Below are 24,453 nucleotides of genomic sequence, written 5' to 3' on the forward strand. Positions count from 1 at the left end.
GGCACAACCATTCCCTGTTTATGAAGAAGGAAGAAAAGATGAAAATTCTGCTTTCACTGTGACCTGGTAGTATTCAATACTGTTCAGTAATTGGAGAGCAGAATGACAGGTGTGATAGAAATAGCCAGATTTGTTTGAAAACAAACCATAAAAACACTGATCCGTGTAACTACACTACATTACTAATAAAAGCACCTTGGAGATAATGTTACTGAAAGCTGAGACAGGTTCTGAGAACCTTGTTCCAATTCTCTTGGGCATTTGTTACAGTACAGAGAGAGGGAAAAGGTGGACTCTTCTGAGATTACATACTCGAGATATCCACATTGCAATTTAGGGCATCATCATTAACATATTACTTCAGATATGAAAGAAATATTAGAGAAGGGTCTTATAGGAAAACAAAGTTCTTGTACAGATGAAAAAATACAAATCATGAAATTAATTTTCCCTTTCCAGGATTGTATCTTTTTCTTTTCCTCCTACCATCTCTTTACTGGGATTATCAAAGACTGCTTCAAATCAAAACAAAATGAGATAAGACTAAATTTGATATCCAGGGCTGAAGTCAGCCTCTGTCTCACTGGGACAGCTGCACATCATCTGTTCAGTATGCGTATTTCCCCAAAAGTGTACTTCCACCACATGTGTAGTATATTATAAGAATTAATATTCACATGGTGGTACCTTTCAGGTAACAAGTGAAAAATAATACAAGAGAAAAAAAAATGATTTTTTTATAAAAGTAAAAAAATTATGCTTAGCAAAAACCCAAACAACACAAAAAAAATTAATGTGTTGTGGAAAGAACTAGATGTTCTAAGTCTTTTGAAGGAACTGACAAACAAATCAGTGAAGATAAACTTCGAGACTACCTACCTACTCAAGTGGGTAGACATGCACTAAAAACTGGGCTTCCAATACTTTTTTTTTTTAACAAGCACAGACTTCCTTAAGCATTCTAGCGATCAACAGCTGTTTATGAAAAATGTACCAAGAATGTGTCCTAAATCCATCTCCGAAAATCCACAAAAAACGTGTTTTAACCCATTGTCATTTAAACTGCTCTACAGAATGTGTCTTGCTGTATTTGGTGCAATAGTCAGAACTGCTTAATATATATGTCCTTAAAAACTTCTGACAATATATGTTTTTAAAAGCTGATTGAAAGATTATCCTCAAGTATTCACGAAGGTCTAGGATAAAAAAGGATGCTACCAAGTGAAACAGACAGGCACATACAATGCTGGTATGACTGTCAGGAAGGCAACTTCTTAAATATATAAACTGGCATAGAAATTAATAAAACTGAAGTCAGTAAGCAAACGAACGCCCTCATATTTGAAAATAATGCACAAGTCTGCATTCACTGACCTAACATAAAACAGTTAAGGTACTAAATGCATATTTAAATATATTCTGAGACATATGTTCCTGCTTTTTATGACTCTGTCTGATCACAGCAAGAAATAAAAACAATAGTTATGAAATATTAGCTCATGCAAACATTTAAGGAAAGGTGTATGTATTTGGTTGTCTGTACATTATAGGCACCACTGAATGGTCATTCAGGGAGTTTGCTCAAGAACCTCTGCATTTTCTGCATTTCTTTTTTCTGTGATACCCACTGGGAAGCAATAACATATAAATTATGTATTTGTAAGTCTACCAGATGTTAAAAATTGACAATTTCTTAGAGCCTGCTGTAATCTTAAAAACATGGATGTGATCTCTTGTTTCATGTTTCAGGCCAGTTACAACTGTGAAAGAATGCCATATTTATAAAACTCAACTGATTTCAAGAATTGTTGCCACTATGGCTATATAGTGGCCATCAACACACAGGCTGACTTTCTGGGCCCTTTTCAAATTCACTTGCTCTCCTTCTCTTTCCACATTCCATATGGTTTAACCATCTGCCCTTTTAACAGTTCGCCTCACTGTAACTTTTATGTTTTGTACCCCTATTAGAGCTGCAGTGAAAAAAAAGACGTGGTATTTTTCCCGCCTGCTACAACATGACCATAATCTTCAGTTTTTCTTTGCTAAAACTCCTGATCTGTAATTATCCCATACAACCTGAGTATCAGATGATGCTTTTTTCCATTTCCATCCAATGCCTCGAGCTAGGATGGATCACGGCTGATCCCACTGATCAGATCCTGGGTGCTGGATTCCTTTGCTGGGCTGGGATTTTATCAGGCAACTGTACTGCATTGTGCACCTGACCCCATGCCAAGGATTTTGGCAGTGAACCAGCGGTGTCTGAGTTCAGATATTTCTTCTGGTTACTCACACATAGATAGCTATCAATTTCATCTCTCTTTTACACTGTCAGTTTGTAAATCTCGTGGGATTATTACTTAACCTTCCACTAATCAGCATTGTTTCGTGATGTCCCACAAACACCCAAAATTATAATAGTAAACACAAATGAGAAGGTTTGTGCCTAAAAAGCAAATCTGAACATAAAACAGCCTCTTACAGGGACTCCAGACAAATGATTCCTTAACAGCGTGCTAAGACATTCTTCCGTCTGGTGATGTTTCTGCACAGACAGGACACAAGACCATATAGTCAGGGTCTGATTATATACCATTCACTGTGTTCCTCTAACTGCAATCCTTTCCTAGGCCCAGTAAAGAAAACACTTAAAAAGAGGTAAAAAGATCTTCAAGGATCTATGACATATTATAGATTAACCAAGGTAATTCCAGTTTCTTTTCAGTTGTGCATTTACATGGAATGATTGATGATCAGTCACCACCTGACTCTTTCCCTCTGACATAATCTGATATTCTCTATCCATTGCTCTTATGAGGAAAAGCCTAGATTTGTTCAGTCCATTTTTAACAGCTTGTTTTGTATCAGACTTTTCCAAAAAGATGTAGCGTCTGGTAAGATAATCAGAAAGTAAGATATTCAGCAATTATGGAGATTTCTGTAAGAGTAATTAAAGATTGTACATATAAACACAATTTGAATAAACTCATGTGATGAAATGTCTAGCTGTACTCTGTCCAAAAAACTTCAATGATTCAAGGCCTGAATTACTGTAGATAGATACAAGGATAGTTTTGTTGCTGTGCTGTGCTACAGCTATACAGCACGGGTAATTATATTGGCACTTTATGGCATTTTATTGTCAAGCAGGTAGGAAACAGCTGATGTCTACATGTGGACCTAGAAGACATTTTTATTCATTTATTGTTTCAATTGATTAATTTAAACCAGAGTTCATCCAATAACTTAGGCAACCCACTATAGGTCCCCATTCTGCATGTTTGACAATTATGAGCTTAACTAAAAAGACTATGTAGATAATTTACATACAGGTATAAATGCATAAATAATTACATTTTTGCATAAACAATTAAATTTACATGCTCAGCTATTTCAGCTGTAAACACTGTTTCTTAATGCTCTTACATACACTCATAATGTTCTTACACACTTGAATACAAGTATCAACATTGTAGAGATTTATAATTTGCAGGTGTTTGATTCTATTTTGATTTTTAAAATTTTCTGTTCTTTATTATTTGAAACAATAATTAGCATTTTTTGGTAAACAAACAGGAAATATTAGTACATACTTTTCTCTAGGTAAGGGATAGATTCAATTGGCAAGAAGAATGGGATGAAGAGAAGGGAAACGGGTTTAAGAACTGAATTTATGACTTAATGTTTGCCTTAGCTGGCTTTATTAAATTAGTGTTTGATATTTCTTCCTAGAATGAAGGCAAACCTATAGCTGAAAACTTAATGGCAAAATATAAAAAGCAATGTACTGCAACTCAGCACAAAAAGACTTTAAACACATAAAAATATATATACTGAACAACAGAGTTTAAAATTTTCAAAGCCACTAAAGATTTTGAACACACAAAATATTTTAATAGTAATCCTTTGAGCACATTTTAATAACTCATGCAGAAAATTTTAAATAAAAACTGTTGTCCATTGGTTGACAAATCATCCTCTTGAATATTAATATTCTGAAGCATGTGGGTTTGAGTATAATTTCCCACTGCTAGCAATTTGTCAGGTATTGCTTTTCTACTCTGCAAACCTCAATCCCTGTAACTGCATAACAAGTACTTAGAACCACTTCAAGAGTGTAACTTCATCTTCACATGAGTTAGTATCTTTAGTGTTTCATTCTAAAGGAGAATGACATTTTAATTCCATAATTTTTTGTGTTGACTTCATTTGTCTTCAAAGATGCTTGGTCTCTTAATATTTTTTTAGCAAACTAATTCCAAAAGTCAAGTGAAACATTCTTTACTACATGGAACTCATCCGACTACCAGTAAAGGTGGTGAGAAAAACTCACGTTGCTTTCTGTGATGCCAGGAATAAATAGCAAAGAATCTTAAGAGAAAGATATTCATTCTCCTATGGAAAAAAAAAAAAAAAGTTGTTGGTCCTTTATCACTTTCATCACTTCCAAATATCAGCTATCTATCTCCTACATGCCTTACAAAATATAGAGGACATGCTTTCAGAACAAAATTCTGATCTCAATTTTACATATGACAAGTGTATCAATATAATAAAAAGTAATTGCTCTTGTGAAATGAATTTGCATTGTAGTTAAAGAGTTTGTGAGGAATAAATGGGTACTGGAGTCCTTCAAGGGATATTTAATCTACAATATAAACAAAAATCTTTGAAGTGGTCTAAAATTGTTTTGACAGAAAGCCAGACAGGTATTTACTTACATAATCTCAATCAGATCATGTCACATAAATATTATTTCATATTGGAAAAATAAACATTAGTTTTATTCTACCTAGTTTGCCTGTACTGTGTCAGATATTTCTACCAGAGATAATCACAGGTGATTAATATGGGTAGAGTAGAAGGTGTCAGCAATTGAGTAATGTAGCTCCGCATCATTATATTTGATGTTATTTCTATTTTTCCCAAAATTAGGCTCATGTACTTAACAATATTCTTAATAATATTCTATTTAGGTCCCTATCAAGTGTACTTGAGCACACCATCACTATAAACTACAAAATGTCATGACCAGGAAAATATGATCTTCAGACATAACAGTAGATAGAACACTGCTAGGCATGACTTAATTTAAGAGGAATACTGTATAAAGGGAGCTTCCAGAGACTGATGTCTCCAAACAGCGCAGGGCAGAAATGCCACCTTGGACTTCGGGCTAACAAGAACTTCATTAAGTTCAAGAAAGGGAAGTGCAAAGTCCTGCTTTCTCTCCTTCCTGGGGAGGAATAACCCCATGCACCAGGACAGGCTGGGGGCTGACCTGCTGGAGAGCAGCTGTTCAGAGAAGGCCCTGGTGCTCCTGGTGGACAAAAAGTTGGATATCAGCCAGCAATGTCCCCTTGCAGCAAAGACGGCCAACAGACCCCCGGGCTGTGTTAGGAGAGCATTTCCAGCAGGGGAAATGATCCTTTCTCTCTACTCAGCACTGGTGAGGCCACACCTGGAGTATTGTGTCCAGCACTGGGCTCTCCAGTAAAAGGGAGACATGGAAATACTGGAATGAGTGCATCGAAAGGCCACAAGGAAGGGACTGAAGCATCTCTCATAGCAGGAGAGGCTGAGAGGGACTGTTCAGCCTGGAGAATAGAAGGCTCAGGAGGGATCTTATCAGAATGTATAAATACCTGACGGGAAGCAGTAAAGACAACAGAGGCAGGCTCTTCTCAGTGGTGCCCAGTGACAAGACAAGAGGCAATGGGTGCAAACTAAAATACATTTAAAAATAAGAAAAAACATTTTCGCTGTGAGGGTGGGCAAACACTGGAACATGTTCACCAGGGAGATCGTGGAGACTGTCCTTGGAGATAATCGGAACTTGGACTTGACACAGTCCTGAGGAACCTACTCTACCTGACCCTGTGTGAGCAAGGCAGTTGGACTAGATGATCTCCAGAGGTCCCTTCCCACCTCCACTGTTCTGTGATTCTGTGACCATCCCAAGGTGCAAACCATGCTGTGAGCTCCATGAGTCATTCCAGATGCCAAAGAACTTCTTGGTCACCTCCCCAGGAGCTGCTGACAGTGCAGGGTTCCTGCTGGCTCCATATTATTTCTGAACAGTAACACTAATCCCTCTAAAAGAAATACACTTTCTGTTGCAAGGAAAATGTGAAGAAACAGAACAATGATTTTCATCCTAAATTAGCTAAAGACCTTTCTGACCTGCCCAAATGCCTGTGGAATAATAACTGACTTCCAGAAGAGGGCAAATTGTACCTCTAATGTTTTGAACACCAGACAGCTCAGAAAAGATTTCTTACTTATTTAGAGTGGCATTATACCTATTGGTTCTATTATAGAGACTTAATTTACTATGAAATGCTGCAAAACAAACAAACAAACATGAAACTAAGATATCTGAAGCCTCCATAAATCACTATTTTTTCTCAGACATAACTGGTATTATCTATCTAAGAAATAACTAATGTTATTTATTCCTGTATCTTTCCCACTCTTTCCCTTCCCTGTTTAGCTTGTTGTTAGTATCTACAGTGGCAATATCATAATGAAATGACATAAGAGACCTAACTGAATATTAAGCAGACCCAAATCTCTATCAGCATGCCACATCTTGCCATTGTTGTACAAACACTACTTCTTCTGGATTTCAACAGGAACTCACTTTTCTTTTTAGAGTTTAAGCTTCCTGCTCTATTTACCACTGACACAGAGAGCAATTTCCTTCCCCATTCTAAATGGTTGTTTTTATGTTGCCCAGTCTTCTCTCCTTTAGGCTTAAAATCCAGTACCTAAGGCTGGCCACACAACCTAATGCTGAATAGGGAGGAGCATACAATAGTATTTATCATACTGATATGCTTGCCATTTTTCACAACAGCATGCCACTGTTGACACTTATTTTGACTGATACAATGAAACCTCTTTACTTTTCCTAGTAAAAAGCTATTCATCCTGTAAATGCACAGTTGTTGATTTCTGCCTACTTACAGTTCCTTGGACTTTTCTCTATTAAATTTCATCCTTTATTTACAGACTATTTCTCCAGTATGTCAAAAACAATTTTGAGTTCTAGCCCTGTTCTCTACTGCATGGGCTAGTATGGATCCTATACAATTATCCAAAGTATGGACACTGCAAGTTAATACCAGAAAAAAATTAGCTGCATCAAATAAAGCCTGAAGATTTGGAGACACCACCTTACCTGTGAAGAAAGTAGCATATGAAAAATAAAGTAAGAAGATACTAGCTATTAAATTCCCATCTGAAGAGAGAGATGAGATCAGGTGAAAGAAAGAATGGCTCAGAGTGTAGTAATTGGGACTGCGAAAGGATGTCATTCTATATTATCTGTTTGATTTGTATTGTGACCAACAGTCATTAATTGATGTAATACATGTTATTTTTGAGAAATAAAAGTGCATGCAGTCCAGGTCTCCATAGACTTCCTATTTCACTATGATGACTTAGATTTTTCTTCCTATCTTTTGCCTCAACAAACAACCCAAATATTGACTAGGCCTAGAAAATCTCAATCCTAAATTCAGCTTCCTGGATGAAGCACACACCAATAGCACGGGATAGAGAATGAATTTCTGTATGCATTTTGTGGGTAAATACCAGAACTTCAGTCCCCAGGGTTATGAATATGGCTCCTTTTGTGACTACTCATTTCACTTCAGGAAAGTAAAAGTATTTAGAAAAAAAAAATGCATTAACAATAAACCATTTTCTTTCTCTCTACTTTTCAAGGGGAAAATACTTTTGTATCGTGTCACATTAAGATTTAATTCTCAGTTGTTTTACAGCCTGCTTGCAGCACCCACTGGTTCCAATGAGCACATCTAACACATTGAAGAGTAAGTAAATCAGTCTGGAATAAGAAAGTACAACTGTTAAATATATATATATATAATTTTGGGGGTTTTTTTGCATGGATCCACTTCTACAGTCCTTGCACTAGCAAAACCTCCATAGAAGGCAAGTTTTGACACAGGGCTCTTGCCCAGAAATGTGCCAGTGCTATCCTGTTCCAGGGTGCCATTGACCATTAGTTATTATACAGCTTAACCTGTGGTTTCTGTCAGCAGGTTAATAGCCAAGTTACACATTCAAAAGAGAAAAAAAAAAACAAAGGCACAGAACCGAACCTATGCTAATTTTACCTGAATAACAGGAAAACTATAATAAAAACAACTATTATTTTATAGAAAAGATTTTCCAGTTTGACAGTAATCCCAGCTCGTACATTCTGATTGAGTGCCTGACCTTCTCTCTCTCTCTTGAATAGGCCTTTTTATAGCTTTCTTCTAGACATCCATAAGCAAGAAGGAGGGCAAAACCTGCAGTTATTCACCTTCTGCTCTAGAGATCAGAAATAGGTCAAGCGTAACTGTCCAATATCTGAAAGAGTACAGTTAAAAAACAGAAATAATGTCTCTAGCTATATGCATGTGGATGTGGCAATATAGTTGAAAATTCTTTACAGATACAGCTGTATCTATGAAATGCAGTAGCATATTTCTCTATTTATCATAAGACCCTTTGCACAAAAGTAAAACCATAATCCTCTGGTGGAAAGCACATGTAAAATATTTGAGTCACTGTGTCGCTTTTAAAATTTCAATCCATCTTTGGAAGAGCTTCAGCATAAATACATTTTTATCTAAACATAAACATGAAAAGAAATACTACAGTTATTGATTGCAAAAGTAGAGCCTGCTAGTTACTATTTATTTAACAGATAACTCTGCCAAACAGAGAGCTTCTTCCTCAAAGACTTCATTATCTACCACCCCAGCTTTGCAAGTATTTTCTGTATGTGCTTACACACATAAGTAGTTCCTTTGATTTCAGCAGTATTCCCCTGACTGCATTTACCTTCCAAAATGACTTTTCATGGTCCTCGAGTTTAAGCAGATGCCAAAGTCAAGGGAAAGGAAGCCTGCGAGGCGAGAAAGGCAAAACAGGGGGATTTGGGCAAGGCTTCCTACTATTATCATGACAGAGAGGTAGGTGCTTCATCAAAAGAGCCGTTTAGAGAAAAAGCTCAACTCAGGGTTTCCTAATTTCCTTCCAGAAGGGTCTGTCCAGCTTCATTTGCTATTCAGGGAGCTGAAGAGGAATAGCCAAGGAACCACACCAAAGCTGGAGACCTAAAGCACAGGCTGAAACTGTTCTCCCCAGCGTTTGCAGGCTAGGAACTGAAGCACGTAAACAACCACATTGTGGCAGCTCTAAAAATGTTGCTTTTCAGACTCTTAGTTAACTTCACTGACTAGACTAGAGATGTACTATCTTAGAGAAGCAAATACAAAAAAAAATTCACCCCAAGATATCTGAAAAGAAAAAAGAAAAAAAAAAGAAAAAGAGGTCTGCTTTCTTTTTCTCTCTAGGCTGGGCATGGAGAAATGCTAGATGGTGAAATGCTTTCTTTCAGAATGAGAGTTCATTCTTTCATTCTTTCAGAAGTTGTAATATATATTTACAGTGATGCTATTATTGGTGCAGTCTAGCTCTCAAAACACTTTCTATATCTAAGAAATATTGCAAATCAAACTATTAATTTTTAAAAGTTACAGTGTTAGGCAATTGTAGTTCCTGCATATCGTGGGACAGGCAAATTTACTACTTAGTCTTTAGTACTATCCTAAGTAGACACACACACACATATGCAGATGTAATATTCATCTAGTAAGGTTTTTGTTGGTAAGTGTCATGTTAGATCTCATTTATATACTATGCCAGATACCCATGATGTAATCTTCCTTTTAGTCTACTTGGTAAACATATTAATGCTTTCTGTTTCCAGCCTTTTCTTATTTCCTACCTCTGATGTGTCAAAAGGCACACAAAGAATACATGTACATACCTCAGTGTCATTCCAGCTCTAAAATAGTGCATATTTTTTGTTATTAAAAAACAAACACTTTATAGTCTTTACTGCATACTTCTTATGGTTTAAATAACTGTTTTACACATTTTTTGTCTTAACAATTTTATAATAATGACATAAATTTGATTATTACTCACTTTTTGTGTCTTACATATTTTTATCTCAACAAAAAAATCCCCATACACAAATGCACTTGCCTTTAAAATTAGAATTTTTTTACCTCTTTGAAAACTACCTACCAATTCATTTCTTTTTTCATGTTTTCAAATTATTTTCAAACCTTGACATCTTCCCCTTGCAAGCACAGCCTGAAAGAAAGGATCTTATTGCTCAGGCTTTACAGTCATTAAATTTGCATTTATTTTAGCAAGATACTTGCACTGAACAAGTAAAATAAAAAAGATCTAAAGGAGAAACTGCTCAATTCATATTAATCCCATTGAAAATGTAGCCTCATGAATGATGGCTTTTAGTGATCGGTTGTTAATTCAAAGAAAAAAAAAACAATCACAACAGTGACTGATGCTTTACATTGCTTCACTAAGAAATTTATGTAGTTTGAAACTGAATGAACAGTGATACTTCTAGTAGTCTGTTACTTGGAGATTTTACCAAAGTGCCCCTCACGGCATACAACTTATTTACTGCTCTAAGACTGGGGGCAACTGGACAAAGCTGTCCCACAGGCTGAGGTTTTTTTTCAGCGCTGAAGCAAACACTGTAGAGTTTAATCCACAGTCAGAGAGGTTTTCCCTTTCAAAGAGCAATGTAATCAGTAAGTCTGCAGAAATGCAGAACAGCTGCTTCAAAACAAGGCTAAGTTTATTTGTCAACTGAACGACTGCAATAAGTGTCTTTTCGGTAGTGGCAGAAAGCCAGATCTAACCTACCCACATAGCCCATATGGCCCATTTGGCCACCCTTCTGTAAATCTCCTGCATTTCATCTTTTTATCAATCTGTAACAGAGTATAGCATCATCATGTTTATTTGTTCAGCTGCTTTTTCTCCTTTTATTTATTTGTATATTATTATATATTTATTAGTTGTTTATTTATTTTTATTAAACCAGGCAACCTTTTGATACCATTTAGTGAAATGAAAGGACTAGAAATTACTATCCTCAGTGTCCCACTTTCAAGTTCATGTTTCCTCCAATTCCAGTCAAGAGTTTGTCTGTCCCTCTGCTAGGATGATCTGTTTGTTCTAGATGATCATAGTGGTAGGATTTCAAAAAATCTCAGCTCTTTTATTGTAGTAGAAAAAACAAGGGCAAACCTCTAGACAGTGGTAAGCACTGATAAGATTGTAAAAACCACAGGTTTTCATACTAGTAACAACTTTGGTAATAACAGTAATTTTTTTTAACCAGTACAACTGTACCAATATAGCACCCATTATGGCTGCAGCTATTTCAGAGAAGATGCTTAATATAGGAAGACTTTTCCACTATAGTTTAAAGGAATAAACCCTTCTGCTGCAGGAATCTTTACACCCGTAATACCGAATCCACACTGAGTGAATAAGTGTACCCGGGGAGTATAACAAGTAAACCTTAATAACAGACTCAGCAAGAAATCTCAGTCATCCTGATATCTTTCTGTGCAAGACAGGCTGAGAATAAGCAAGGAGCAAAAGCCACAAGTAATTTGTAGCATTTCACATTTACATTAACACCTCTAATTGTAACTGACAGGGCAATTAAGGCTGAAAAACATCCCAATACAGTGGTTTGTACATGATGATTGTCCCACTGAAACAAGAGATCATGTATTCAATTTGGAGAAAAACTGTTTCACTTTATTTTCCTCCATTGAAGTACATGTCCCAGTTTATCATGTCCCATTAAAAGGCTTCTGTTGCTATACACATGATTATTTCAAACAATCCCAAGTCTTTATATTAAGTACATAATTTAACAATTCCTTTTTCAATTGGAATATCAAGATGCTAAAAAATGTTAATTGTTATATATAATCCATTCAAATAATGATTCTTAAGGTAATGAACAGTCAATATTCCAAATACAAACATATTTAGGACAGATATTTCCCATTTTTCTTTAACTAAATCCAGCCACGTGCCTGGGTTGTCCAGGTTTTGCACAGCAGTTTCCTCCTGTGGAACTAGTACAATTCTACCTTCCATCTAATTCATTCTACTGGCAATTCCCCCTGCCACACACATGCACTACCCTGCGTGGTCAGTTATGACAAGATAGTTAAGTTCACAGAGACATATTTAGAGAAGGAAAAACTTGGAGCTCAGGACCCGATATCTACACAACATGTATTTGGAGGGAAGGGTTTTCTGGGGACTAGGAAGTCCATTAGTAGTTAGGGTGTGTTGGGTGCAATCCTCAGCCACGTCTTCCAGTCTAATTTCATCTGAAATAAATGCAGTTTATTTGTTCTAAGACAGCTCCACAGCATGAGCTGAAGTGTGGCAACTGGGGATGATTGAGAGATTTGCTTCAAAAGCACAGTCCTGCTCCAAACAAAAATGCTAGTGGAGCTACACCCGTATCTGCATCTTCAAGTAGAAAGCAGGTTGGTAACTTCTCCATAATTTAGGAGGAAAGAATTCCTCACCAGTTTCTGCACATCTGGGCAGGATATGAGATGGGAGGGTTTTTTAGAACTCTCCCACCTCTTAGCTGTTGACTGTTTAATTTCTCTGTTGCATCCTACTAATGATTTACTATATACATTTTATATATCAAACTTGGTAATATCTGCCTGCACTTCACATAGATGTGATTATAAGCATGCAGGGGAAAAACAAAACAAAATACTAAGTCCAAATCCTGCTATCTTGTCTTGTATTACAACTTTCAAGAACATATATGAAAAAAATTTGTCTGAAGGCTGAATAATGAGATAAATACTTCTGACAATTTATAAAATAGACTAATAAAAAGTCTTACAAAAATATCTGGATCTATGGCCAACCTGAAATAGAGGTCATGTTAAAGGTTTCAGAATGTACTTTTGTCAGCTTTCTCAAATTACTCTCAAAATAGTTAGCACATCTAAGGACAACAGACTAATTGCAAAAGCCATCGTACCATGCAGACCTTTACAGGCCTGAAAAGCAAGGCGATCACATCAAGATGCCACCAAGATGATTAGAGAGTTGGAGAACTTGACATATGAAGAAAGGCCAAAGGACTGTGTTTGTTCAGCCTAGCTGAAGAAGAAAGGCTGCTGGGGGCGGCGGGGGGAGGGAAGGTGTTTTATCACAATCTTCTGGACCTAAATGGTCGTTACAAAGAAGGTGGGGATACTCTCTTTACTAGGATGCACAGACACAGGACAAAAGGCAATGGACACAAGTTACTTAGAGGAAATAGTATCTGGTGATAAGAAGAAATTCTTCACCATGAGAACAGTCAAGCATTGGAATAAGTTGCCCAGAGAAGTGGTGGAATCTGCCCCACTGAAAATATTCAAGACTCAGCTTGACCAACTCCCTGTCTTCAACTGAAGATTGGCTCCAGAGGTCCCTTCCTAACCCAGACTTTTCTGTGATTCTAAGTCCTGAATAACAACAGAAGCTCTACATACAAGGTGAAAAAGACTTTTTTTTTCCTTCAGAATCCAAGACTGCTTCAGTTCATGCGTGTTTTTATTTTAAAAAGGCTAAATAGCAGTATGTATTTTTTGGGACACACTGCGAACAGTGAGAATGATACTGAAGCACAGAGCTTATTTCCTCCAAATTTTCTACTTTATCTACTGTACCTGAGTTCCAGCAGTAAGATTCAAAAGTATACCAAAGGCTTTAAAGAAACAAAACCTCTTAGGACAATTTGGAAACCCAACACAAGCCATTTCAGTCTGAATCAGCCTTGCCCTTCTCTCCTTCTCCCTCCCAACAAAGAGGAAGAATTTGGTGGAAGAACTGGAAAAACGGAAATACCCGCCGTCTGGTGACATACTAGAAAAGGAGGCTGCCTTTCAGCTGCAAATCTGTGAGGAAAAACTTGAAGAGAGTTTGATTCCCTTTTGCTTTTAATCTTTCTAAAGAAAGAAAAAGTTCTTTGAGATCATGCCTTGGAACTTGGTTTTGGTAAAGACAAGGACCTACCAGAGACTTCCAGAAGAAAGAGATTGCCAACACTTTGTCTACATTAGCTTTCTATAGCTATTGCAAATACATAGATAAAATAAGTATAGGATCAGTCAGATAATTCAGTAATATCAACTGGAAACTATTTTTTTTTCCTCAAAGCTGTGAACTGCTTCTTTAAACATAGCTAAGATCACTTAGCATTTGTGCTAAAGTGATTTTAACAGCACATGCCATAACTAATCAGAGGTCAATATTAACATAATCTTTTTGTAGAATTCAAGACACTATTGCAAATCACAGTTCTGATTCGCTGCCACATTAATCAGTTTTAATAATAAAATAAAATGGAGTTACACTGTTACATTAGACTTTTCTATGTCATATAACACTGGTCAAAAACGATAACCTTCTAGAGAATACGGGTAAACCCCAGAAGCTTATACTTTAAGATTCTGTACTACTGCTAGTTGATCATTTTAATCTGAATTAAAGCTAATGAAAACAATCAAAGTGAGCACTGTATTTACAAAAAGGCCACCCACAGGTTTTACCTTGTAAAATAAAGTGCTGCCTGCTGGTGAGTGACAAGGCTTCTCTTTTCGAGTATGCAACAGCTAGAATTTATAGTCTTCTCCACTGGGTGGCAACCTAGGATGCAGCAACAGAGGGAACAGCTTCTCCAGAGAGCCACCACAAAATAAAGGAATCCTTCACTGTTAATGTTTACCTAAAGTTTTTGCTTCTGCTGGTGTTGTAATTGTTGTAATTATGAACATGAGGAAAAAAAGAAACTTGGAAGCAAGGTGAATAATTATGGTCTAATCAGATTGGATGTTCTTCAAACAAGTATTAACAGAGCCCTAAAGAAATCCCATTTTTGTTTAACTGTTTTTCTTCAATCTTTCTTAATAGGACCATGAAACATGAACCACAGTTGCAGTGAGAAATGTTTGAAACTAATGGTGTTTTCAGATAAGTGTTTTCTTGCATGCATCATGACAAAAGTTCTGCTATTTTTCAGAAGGAATAATTTTAACAGTCATTTGAATTTATATTAATAAAATATAAGATCTGAAAAGGAAAAATAAAAACTTAGGTGTCTGATTTGTTTAAAATGCAGACTGCACTTTCCTTTTCAACATTTACTAAAACAAGAAGGCTCTTTTCCAGAATACTTGTAAATAGACACACTTAAGTTATTCTGAGGCTACCAGAACAAAAAAATCAGGCTTAATAAAATGACAAATTCCATTTTGTCATTGTTGTATTATGATTAATGGGGCTCCAATGAAGTGAAAATAAAGAAATGAAGTGCAAAGAGGAAAGGCTTGAAGTGAGAGGGAAAAGAGAAAAGAGAATATGGAAAACAACAGGAAAAAAAAAGGTGTAAAAACTATTGGATGGGAAAGATGTGCAAAAATGAGGTAAACTGAAAAAAGTCAGGAAAAAAGAGAGGAAGTTATCATATTATAGGAGAGAAAAAAAGATCACACTAGTATTTTTTTCCAGAGAAACAGCAGGAAATTATTTACAACTTAGAACTCTTCATACTGAATAAAATAAGAAGAAAATCTAATCTATTCATACACTGGACAAGCCCATAAGATTTCAAAGCATTCCTGCTATAATCTCTGGCTCTCACCTCCTAATTGTAAGTGATGACTGAAAAGTAGGACATCTGGGATCCCTAGTACAGAGGCCTAGAAGTTAACCTGCCAGCGTGAGTGATCATTAGATTATACCTGTTTTCTGTTTATTTGGGTGTCCATCAAGATCTCTTTTTCTTTCTGTGAGAAGAAAATGGTTCAGAAACACCACGTCCAGTATCATGGACAAGAAGTGACACTAATTCACAGAGAAATGTCTCCACTCAGTAAGCACCAATCCAATATCAGCAACTACTCTCTAGGGTTAGCCAGCAGGGACTTGGAAAAGCATGCAATACTATACATTCTCCTTTCTCTTCCTCAGGTACAGTCCACCACTTTCTGTCAAATTACAGAAGGCAGAATTATATCCTGACTATTGAGCATCTTTGATGAATTCTTCCATGAATTTGTCCAGCCAGTCTTTGAACGTAGGTATACTTCTGGCTTCCACAACATCTTGGGATAGTGATTTAATTATACACCATGTGAATAAGTACTTTTATTTCTCTTAGTTAGCTAGCCAGAAATCTTTTATTGTTGGTAATTGTAAATGATTATTGCCAATTCACTTTCTCCTGCTTATGAGCTGGAAATCTTTTTTGGTATTAGATCTCCAGCTGTTCCAGGAAAGTGACATCTCGTTTAAACAGAAAACCATAGTCACAGCAGCACATATCATTGTCTCTGTTCTCTTGCTATACCATTTTGCGGAGATGAAAAAAGTGTCCCAGGACAATAGAAATGACAGTTTTAACGTGATATAACATAACACTTTGTAATGTGGATTTGTCATGGGTTATTTTCATTCTGATTATTCTGGTGCTGAATTTTTTTTTTTTTTTTTTGAGAAAAAATGTTACAGCAGAAAGTTTAGCTTTTCCCTAAGATTTCTGACATTATCAAGTATTATAGTTAATTTTAAGTCAAGACAAATATTAAGGTAGTAAAAATGCATTTTAATTTTATTAAATGTGAAGTTTTATAGAACAGCAATTATATTTAGATAACAATGTGGGTAATAAAAATATTGTGCCTTACAGGAATTCTGGATTACTTTCCAAGTACTTCTCTGATCCCTTCAATTACCAACTGACCTCAAGACTTTTAACACAATTTTCCATAGCTGGGATCTATTGATTTGACAGTGTCTATCCTCAGGCTTGACTTCCCCACTATCTCAGTGGATTTCAGTTGACAAATTTCACTTGTCTCCAAGGTTTCCTGCAATCTCTCAATAATTAATTCAATTAGGGCACTAAATTGTCTCTCAGCTCCCATATTCTAAACTTTGGGAATTCATTCTGCTCTAGCTTCACAGGTGGCCTAATAAGACATCTGTGAAAAAGCTCCTCTGTAGGGGGTGCATTTAACTATGTTCAACACCTACCTGACAGAAAATAACCTGACTGCAGCATGTATATGAAACTCTTGGTTGCAAGCAGACAGGTGAAAGTGAAGTTGCATTACTTCCAAATGCCCACAGGTTTAAATGCATAAGCTCAGGACTATTTTATATGCACATATAAATAAGAAAAGTGAATATGGTACATTATTACACTGCCTATTTATCAGAGGATGAAATTTCCTAGGAAATCATTTTCCTGTCCCTAGAGAGAGAATTTGTTCTCTCCCTGCAAAATGATAATCTTGCTTATGCACAACAATGTTAAATGCTAACTCTTCTACTTTCAAGGTACTTTTCCTGTTCATGCAAAAAGTAAAATGAGCAATGTAAAGCCTAAAGAGTTTAAAATTTGTTACATGCTTTCTGGAGGTGATGGAGGTATTAGAGAAAAACCGCTCATCTGAACAGCAACTGTAGGATCTTTTTACATATGGCTTCTCTTCCTGTACCCCACTACAATTTGTGTACACAACTGAGATGAGAAATTTTCCAGTCATGAGCATCTTCAATCTAGATATGTGCTGTATCTACCACCGAACTGTTCCAAGGGCAGTGTTGAAGCATCTGCCATGTAGGCTCTCTCTCTACAGCAGAGTTCAAAGTCTAGAGGAATCTGAAAGAAGGAAGCAGGGAAGTGCAATTCAGTGAGCTTCAGCTGATGTTCAGAAAACTCATTTTTCTTCAGTCTTCAGTGGTTGTCTTCTAGTGACAGTTACCTATGGATGGTGCAGAGTGGTGCACTGTGACTACAGCTCCCTGAGGCACAGGAGATAGGTGGGACATTTCTTTACTCTCTTTAAAATAGTCGTGGCATATTTTTGGAATTGTCTTGTACTTGTCCTCGTAGGGTGCAAATCTTCTTCCAGCATACGTGCACTTCCTTGAGGGTAAAATTCAGATCATTTAAGCTAGGCATTTATATGGCACTTCTCATCTTGGCTTACTCCATAATCAGCGGATAGAAACAGCAAGTCTGCCAGCACTAACTAGGATGTGTCACTCTCCATCAACTATACAGACTCAAGTAGTACAGACTAGATGCCTAAGCTCTGTATAGCTAAAGATAGGTCAATTGAATCTCCGCCTCAGATGAAGTCTTCCTTGTAGACTCACATATGGCATTATAAATACATGAATCCAAAAGAATCAACAGTGTTGACTGAAACATAAGCTGAAATTAATTTTTATTTAAAATCTTTCACAGGTGTCTAAGCAAACAACTTTTGGCTGTTCTACCAGGGTTTGTTTTTTTTTTTTTTTTTTTTTTTTTTTTCAGATGAACTAGCTTACTAAGAATCTAAAAGTGCAGAAGCGGTGGCAGAGTATAGCTATCAATTCTTGAACTGGCTGGTAAAAATTCTTCTTTGAATAACTAATTCTCTAGACACAAAAATATGGGCTTGAAATGAAATGATTACTGCCAAGATCTCTGTAAATACAATCTGTGCTGTCGAAAGGCTGAAGGGCAGTACTCCAGAATGAGCTTTCATTGGTTTGGACCACAGTCAAATCTTTCCTGTGCTACATATATATATGCAGTCAAAAGCCAGTTGCCCTGATCTTGGGACTCCTATTCAAGGAGCTGAGGAAAATGAAGTGATAATCTGTGAATGCAAGAGACCTTTGTTCACAAAATAATTATAATGGTTTATGCAGTCTTTTTCCTGTAGTTGCCCCCTACAACCCATCTACCATTCAATACTGCAGCATGTTAACTGACCACATTTCCAGTACTTTTCAACCAAAACCAAAACATCTTTATATCAAAATGTTTCTCTGTTAGGATGGTTTAATTATTGTTTATTTATTTTAAACAGCCTCTGTACAAGGACTTCAGTAGGCACTAATAATATAGATATTCTTCTCCCCTAAGTAGAATACAGTATATCGCTTTGATGTTTTTGCTGAACTGAAAGCAATAATCTTAAGTATTTGCCACGCTATCTTTGCAGCTTCCAGAAGTATTTCATTAAAAAAAGCAGTTTTATTAGACAGTAACATAGGATGAGCTTATTACTTCCTCTATTACTGCTATCCTTATGTGTGATTCAGAGAAGGTTTTAAAGACATCAGGATATAAAATTGAGGCATAGTCAAAGGAGGATGAGTAGGAACATACTTGTGCACAGGAACATAAGTTTCCCTTAAATTTTGTTATCAAATTTGCAAAAAGAATGCAAACACACCGATTTTTACAACACTCTGTAAGACCTCGGGATTTAATACCTAGAGTTTTAGATGTAATAGCCTCTCTTACAGTGAAAATAAACTCAGGAAAAAGATGGGAAATTAAAGGAAAACTTCATATTCTTCCCATAACAACCCTAAGTCTCTTCAGATCCATTCCCAATTTTATCTAACTTTTATAACCATCTTTAAGAAACTATGCAAAACAAACTTTAATACCTTATTCAAGAATACATTCTATCTTTGACCAAAGACACTCAGGAAGTGCTAAAGTGGTAGCTGGTCCTGCATGGTCCTTTATACCATTTATCCCATGTTTACCTTCATACATCACTTCGACAAGAAGACCACCACTAGTAAAAAATTGATCAGCACTGCTATCTGATATTACTTCTAGCATATGAATCAACATGCTCAAGTAGTTTTCTGGTGAAATGACTCAGACACTTAGGCATAAGGTTTTTGGATCAATCTCTCAGGTTTAATACTTAGTGTTTTGGGCATTTTGGTTTTTAATATCAGTGTAAATACCCTGGTGTGGTTGTTTAAATACATCAGAGTTTCTAGAGAGAAGATAAATTCTACCACTACCTTTAGACATCTGCATTGATGCTCTCTACAGCCAAAGGAGAGAGAAACAAGTTGTCCTAGAAAAGTCCAAGTACTTTAGGATTGGATGAGTTGCACCCTACAAGGGCCCATTTACCTCCTTCACTGAAAAAGAGGCCAAGCTCAGACATGCATTTCTTCACACAGAAATGTGCAGGTAGGTAAGATGAAGACTATCTCAAGTTTCAGTACTGTAAGCTCTTACTACGTTAATATTGACAAAGCATGTGTTTGAAAACTAACATGAAAGAGATCCAAGTCTCAGACTCCTTTGACAGATCTTATTACATAGCAGGATGCTACGTATAATGCAATCCTTTCTCCTGAAAGATTAGGCATGGGCTTTCCTCAAATACACATAACAATTCCTAAAAATCTGAAGGAAGGGCTTGCTGGTACTGTTGCCTATTGCAAACCACGCAAGAGAGACAACTCTCAAACTCACCTCTGTTACTATGGAAATACAATGTGTTCTGAGTATGGACTGTGTTTTATGCTTCCTATTTTCTTTCTTTGCCTTATGGCTACCAAATCTGTATTTGGGAAGAATCTACACATTCTCCTGTTGCACGAGTGTAACACTTTAATTCTGCTACTTGCTTTGTTCTTCACAATAACATTTCATATGGCATCTTAGGTGCTAGCTGAACGTGTGAGGAACACCTTTCAGATTTGGACATAACTATTTACACTAGTGCTTGACTGGGTCAGTTACTAAACCTGCAGTTCAGCATATCTAAGCATGTTCATTCATGTTTAGGCTCCTTTACTGAGTCTTTTTCAGAAATAGTTCTCACCGAAGCACTCTTAGCAGATATAAACTTGTCTACATGGGCTAACTCAAAAAGTCAGTTAGAAGATACTAAAGACATAATTGTATTAAGTGGGCTAGCAAAACACCATTAAATTTGTGTGGGATATCATATTCTCATAATTAAAATTTTCTGAATTAAAGTGACTTCAATTTACTTCATTCATTCATTCATTCATTCAGCTAAGTCAAAATGAACTAACATTACTAATTTCTACATTCACAGTCTTCGTTAATTCAGTCTAATTTTCCTGAGTGCCCTCATGTGGCTAAGTGCTAAAAAATTTGGACCTTGTGAATGTAATGTTAGAATAGGAGCAGTTAGAACAAAGCAATCATTTTAACGAATATAAGCCAATGTGTGCCTCCCATTATATAACTCTAAAGGAATGTAAGAAGAAGCTGAGCTGCCAAAAAAGATAAGAAACTCCTACTTTTATTAAAAAGAACAGACGATACTGTATTTTGAAGTAGATGCCAGTAGATTCACAACCTGTGAATGACAGATTAGTTTTACTTCATTAAAGATGAAATAATCATTGTTTTAACTACAAGGGAAGCAAGAAGAACTTGATATAATTGGAAAGAATAACAGTGATTTCTAGAAAAATGAGTGAACTGTCATTCTTTGAATACATTAATAATATATATGAATAACAATTCATCAGCTGTATTACAGAAACCACTTTAACAAAATCAGACTACTATACTGTACACATAATAATTAGCAGAATATCCACCACAACAGGACTACATAAAAGCAAATTGTTCCTATATAAAGAACAACTTACCGCAAACTTTCACAATCAGAACCGCAGGAAAATTGGTGGCTTGCACATAAGACTCCCAACCCATTTCCAGATCTCTAAAAACATACTTGAGTGTAATGGAAGTATCTGAGCTTGTTGGGAAGATGCAGAAACAAAACAACTTCCCAGCAGAACGTGAAATTCACTACTATAGATCTAGTCATTACAAGAAGCTCAGTGAAAATCTGACCGATACTTCTGTCAAGAGCCAAATCTTCAGCAGATGTAATGTGGCAATACGAAGGGATGTAAATGCTTGTAAATGCTGCAGTGCTGAACATCTGTGCAATTATCAGAACGCAGAAGTTTCCTGTCAGGGCTGATAAGCTTGCAGTGCTTATACAGGACTGCTGTGAACATTACAGAGAAAGAGGACCCCTGAGAAGGACTTTTACAACCCCAAATATTGTTTAAATAATTTACTGAGAGCCTGTGTATTAAATTTCTGTGGCTGGAGGTGATAAATATTTTTCTTTTAGAAATGTGAAATGTTTCAGAACCGCACTGTGTGCAAGGAGTCTCACTGTAAAATATTAGGAAACACATTATTTGACAGGTATCCTGTATATCAAAGCTGAATCTGATTAGGTCTTATTTATTTTATAAGAACTTCAGTGAGGCACAAATACACAGATCTTCTGTCTAGTACAATCTGTGATGATTCATAGTTATTTATTTTATGTTAAGCTTGTTTTTGAACTATGCAGCAAGTTCTCTTGCCTGAGTTTTCTTTGGTTCTAATGTGAAACCTTACTATGTAAGAAGCAGACAACAGATTATTTTTTGCCTCCATTTTGTTTCATGTCATCAGCTATGGCAAAATGGACCTGAATTCCTTTGGAAAACTTTTAAGAGTCATCAGATCATTAGCAGTAAATTCTAGAGCAAAATTATTTTTCTATGGTTGTGTAAAATGAAAGAATAAACATTACAAAAGGACAAACACTACAGGAAATTATACATATGCTCAAACAATCAAAAGGAAAGCCAGAGCTTTTATATACTGCACATTTTTTATGCAATCTATCTTCAGCCTGGTATTTTTCTTCCTTCTAATTTTTGTCTTCCTCTGGAATAAATTCTTTGGATGATGTCCCCCAATATAGTTCCCAAATTCATTAACCTAACAAAAAATAATGTCTAGTATTTCTGAAAATAAAAATAAAAGATGATAGAAAATTACTTCCAAAAAAGTAGGAACTAGATCAATATCACTGTTTTTTATTATTGAAGTGTATTATGATGACGGAAGTAAAAATGCCTTTTGTTTTATACATTAACACAGAAACATCTATCATATGCCTCTCCCATGTTTCTGACAACCAGACTAGGATCAATACCAATTTATTTGAAGTTAATTTTTTTTCAGATAAAACTAATAGTGGTGCCAACTGGCCATTGAATGTATTCTGACATCAGCATTTTTCTACATGAAAGTGTATAAATTTTAATGAAAAATCCTCCTGCATTCAGAGATGACTTCTGGAGCCAAATGCTCCTGTAGCTCAGATGTCCTGATTCTTCATTATGGTCCAGGTGCCATATGCAGGTGACCTCTTTTCCAAGCACCCCTAAAGAGGCAGCAGCAGTTCAAAACAGAAATATTTCAGATTTCAGGCACTTAATTTTTTTTAATGGAAGATCAAAACAAACTCTGGACAGTGGATTGTTTTCACACACCATTTTATTATAAAAAATCTTGAAAAGTAAATTGATCTATATGTAGAAACTTTTTAGTAATTTAAGTTTCATTTTCTTAGCAAAATATAAGCCTGCAAATATCTTTATCCAACATTTAAAGCTTCTCGTTAGTTTGCTGCAGAATGTTATGGGTGCTAAAATTTTATGAGTTCAAGGGAAGACTGAGCATTCATGGAAGATAAACCCTTTGAGGACTACTAACTGTAAAGATTGCAGTTTGGTCTCAGGAATTTCCTAATTTGTGAATTACCGGACACAGATTATTGTGAGGAAATGTGTTTACGATTGCTCTTCTCCAAGCATCTGTTGTTGGTCCTTGCTGGCAACAGCATATTGGGCAAAGCACTAACAGCCAGAATGGGCTATTCTTACATTTTAAGCTGCTCAGGTAAATCTATTGCATAGGTGGAAAGCGGTGCCTTTGAAGACAGTTTAAGCTCTGTGTCATTATAAAGTGAGGATTAGCTCAAACAGAAGAAAACTGAGAGGAATTCATTGTATCTCCTTATATTACTATTTATCTTCTTTTGTCGGTTAAGAACCGATTCAGGATTGTACTCCTGGTCCAAAATATTTAAGAATCAAAAGAGAAAAATTCCTTTCCTACCTTAAGAGCTGTACTAAAGCTAAGCATTTATTTGATGATAGATGCTTATTATAATCACTTTCTAACAGCTTGCTCAGCAATTAAAATCAATCATGCTGTTTAATTCCTCTTAATTTGGATACTTTTGATATGTGTTTCGTAAGAAATTCTTCCTTCCAAACTTGATTAGCTGCCTTTAATAATCCCCATTACTTTTGAATCCTTCAACATACAATTTTACCATTTCCTTCTCTCACATCTATTTTTATTTCAGTGGAATCACTGGTCTCAAGATGTGGAGTACACATTCTGCTCTCCTCTGTGGATTTTTAATCCATCTCTCTTCACATTCCAGTCATGTGCTTTGGACTACCAAATCTGTATAAATGTTGATTAAACCACTTTATGTTAATGCATGAGAACGTTTCATTCTATTTGCACCATTCTTGTTATTTTAGCTTTAATGTTAAGATACTACTGAAATTCTGAACTGCTGCATGCAATTTTTTTCCTAATGCTCTGATAGTGCATTGCCGATTAATTGCAATTCCTCTTTTTCCTATGAGCCTAATAAATCCTATAACACTAAAGTCTGGGTCCTTCATTATGACTTTCAATTATGCCTTTAAAACTAAAGTTTTAATTTAATGTTCAGCCCCTGTAGTCTGCCAACTGGGCAAAATAGTTGGAAGGGCTGAAGGTAGAAGGTATCTCCCCCTTTAAGACATCCTCTGCCTCATTCTACA

At 36.1% G+C, this 24,453-nt stretch overlaps 1 protein-coding gene across 12 annotated transcripts in view; it reads right to left on the bottom strand.

The window, feature by feature from the left end:
• The window catches only part of GPC5 (glypican 5), a 720,327-nt gene that overhangs the window by 536,634 nt on the left and 159,240 nt on the right, over nucleotides 1-24,453 (bottom strand). Inside the window, exon 6 of one of the 12 annotated variants that reach the window (XM_064504718.1) lies at nucleotides 4,239-4,398. The exons of the other annotated variants lie outside the window; for them this stretch is intronic. Within the exon in view, the coding sequence (XP_064360788.1) occupies nucleotides 4,299-4,398 (100 nt within the window). The 3' untranslated portion in view covers nucleotides 4,239-4,298. Of the gene's footprint in view, nucleotides 1-4,238; nucleotides 4,399-24,453 lie in introns of those variants that run through there. 12 annotated transcript variants of the gene reach the window in all.

The sequence above is a fragment of the Dromaius novaehollandiae genome, chromosome 1 (assembly GCF_036370855.1).
Source record: "Dromaius novaehollandiae isolate bDroNov1 chromosome 1, bDroNov1.hap1, whole genome shotgun sequence".
Classification (NCBI taxonomy): domain Eukaryota; kingdom Metazoa; phylum Chordata; class Aves; order Casuariiformes; family Dromaiidae; genus Dromaius; species Dromaius novaehollandiae.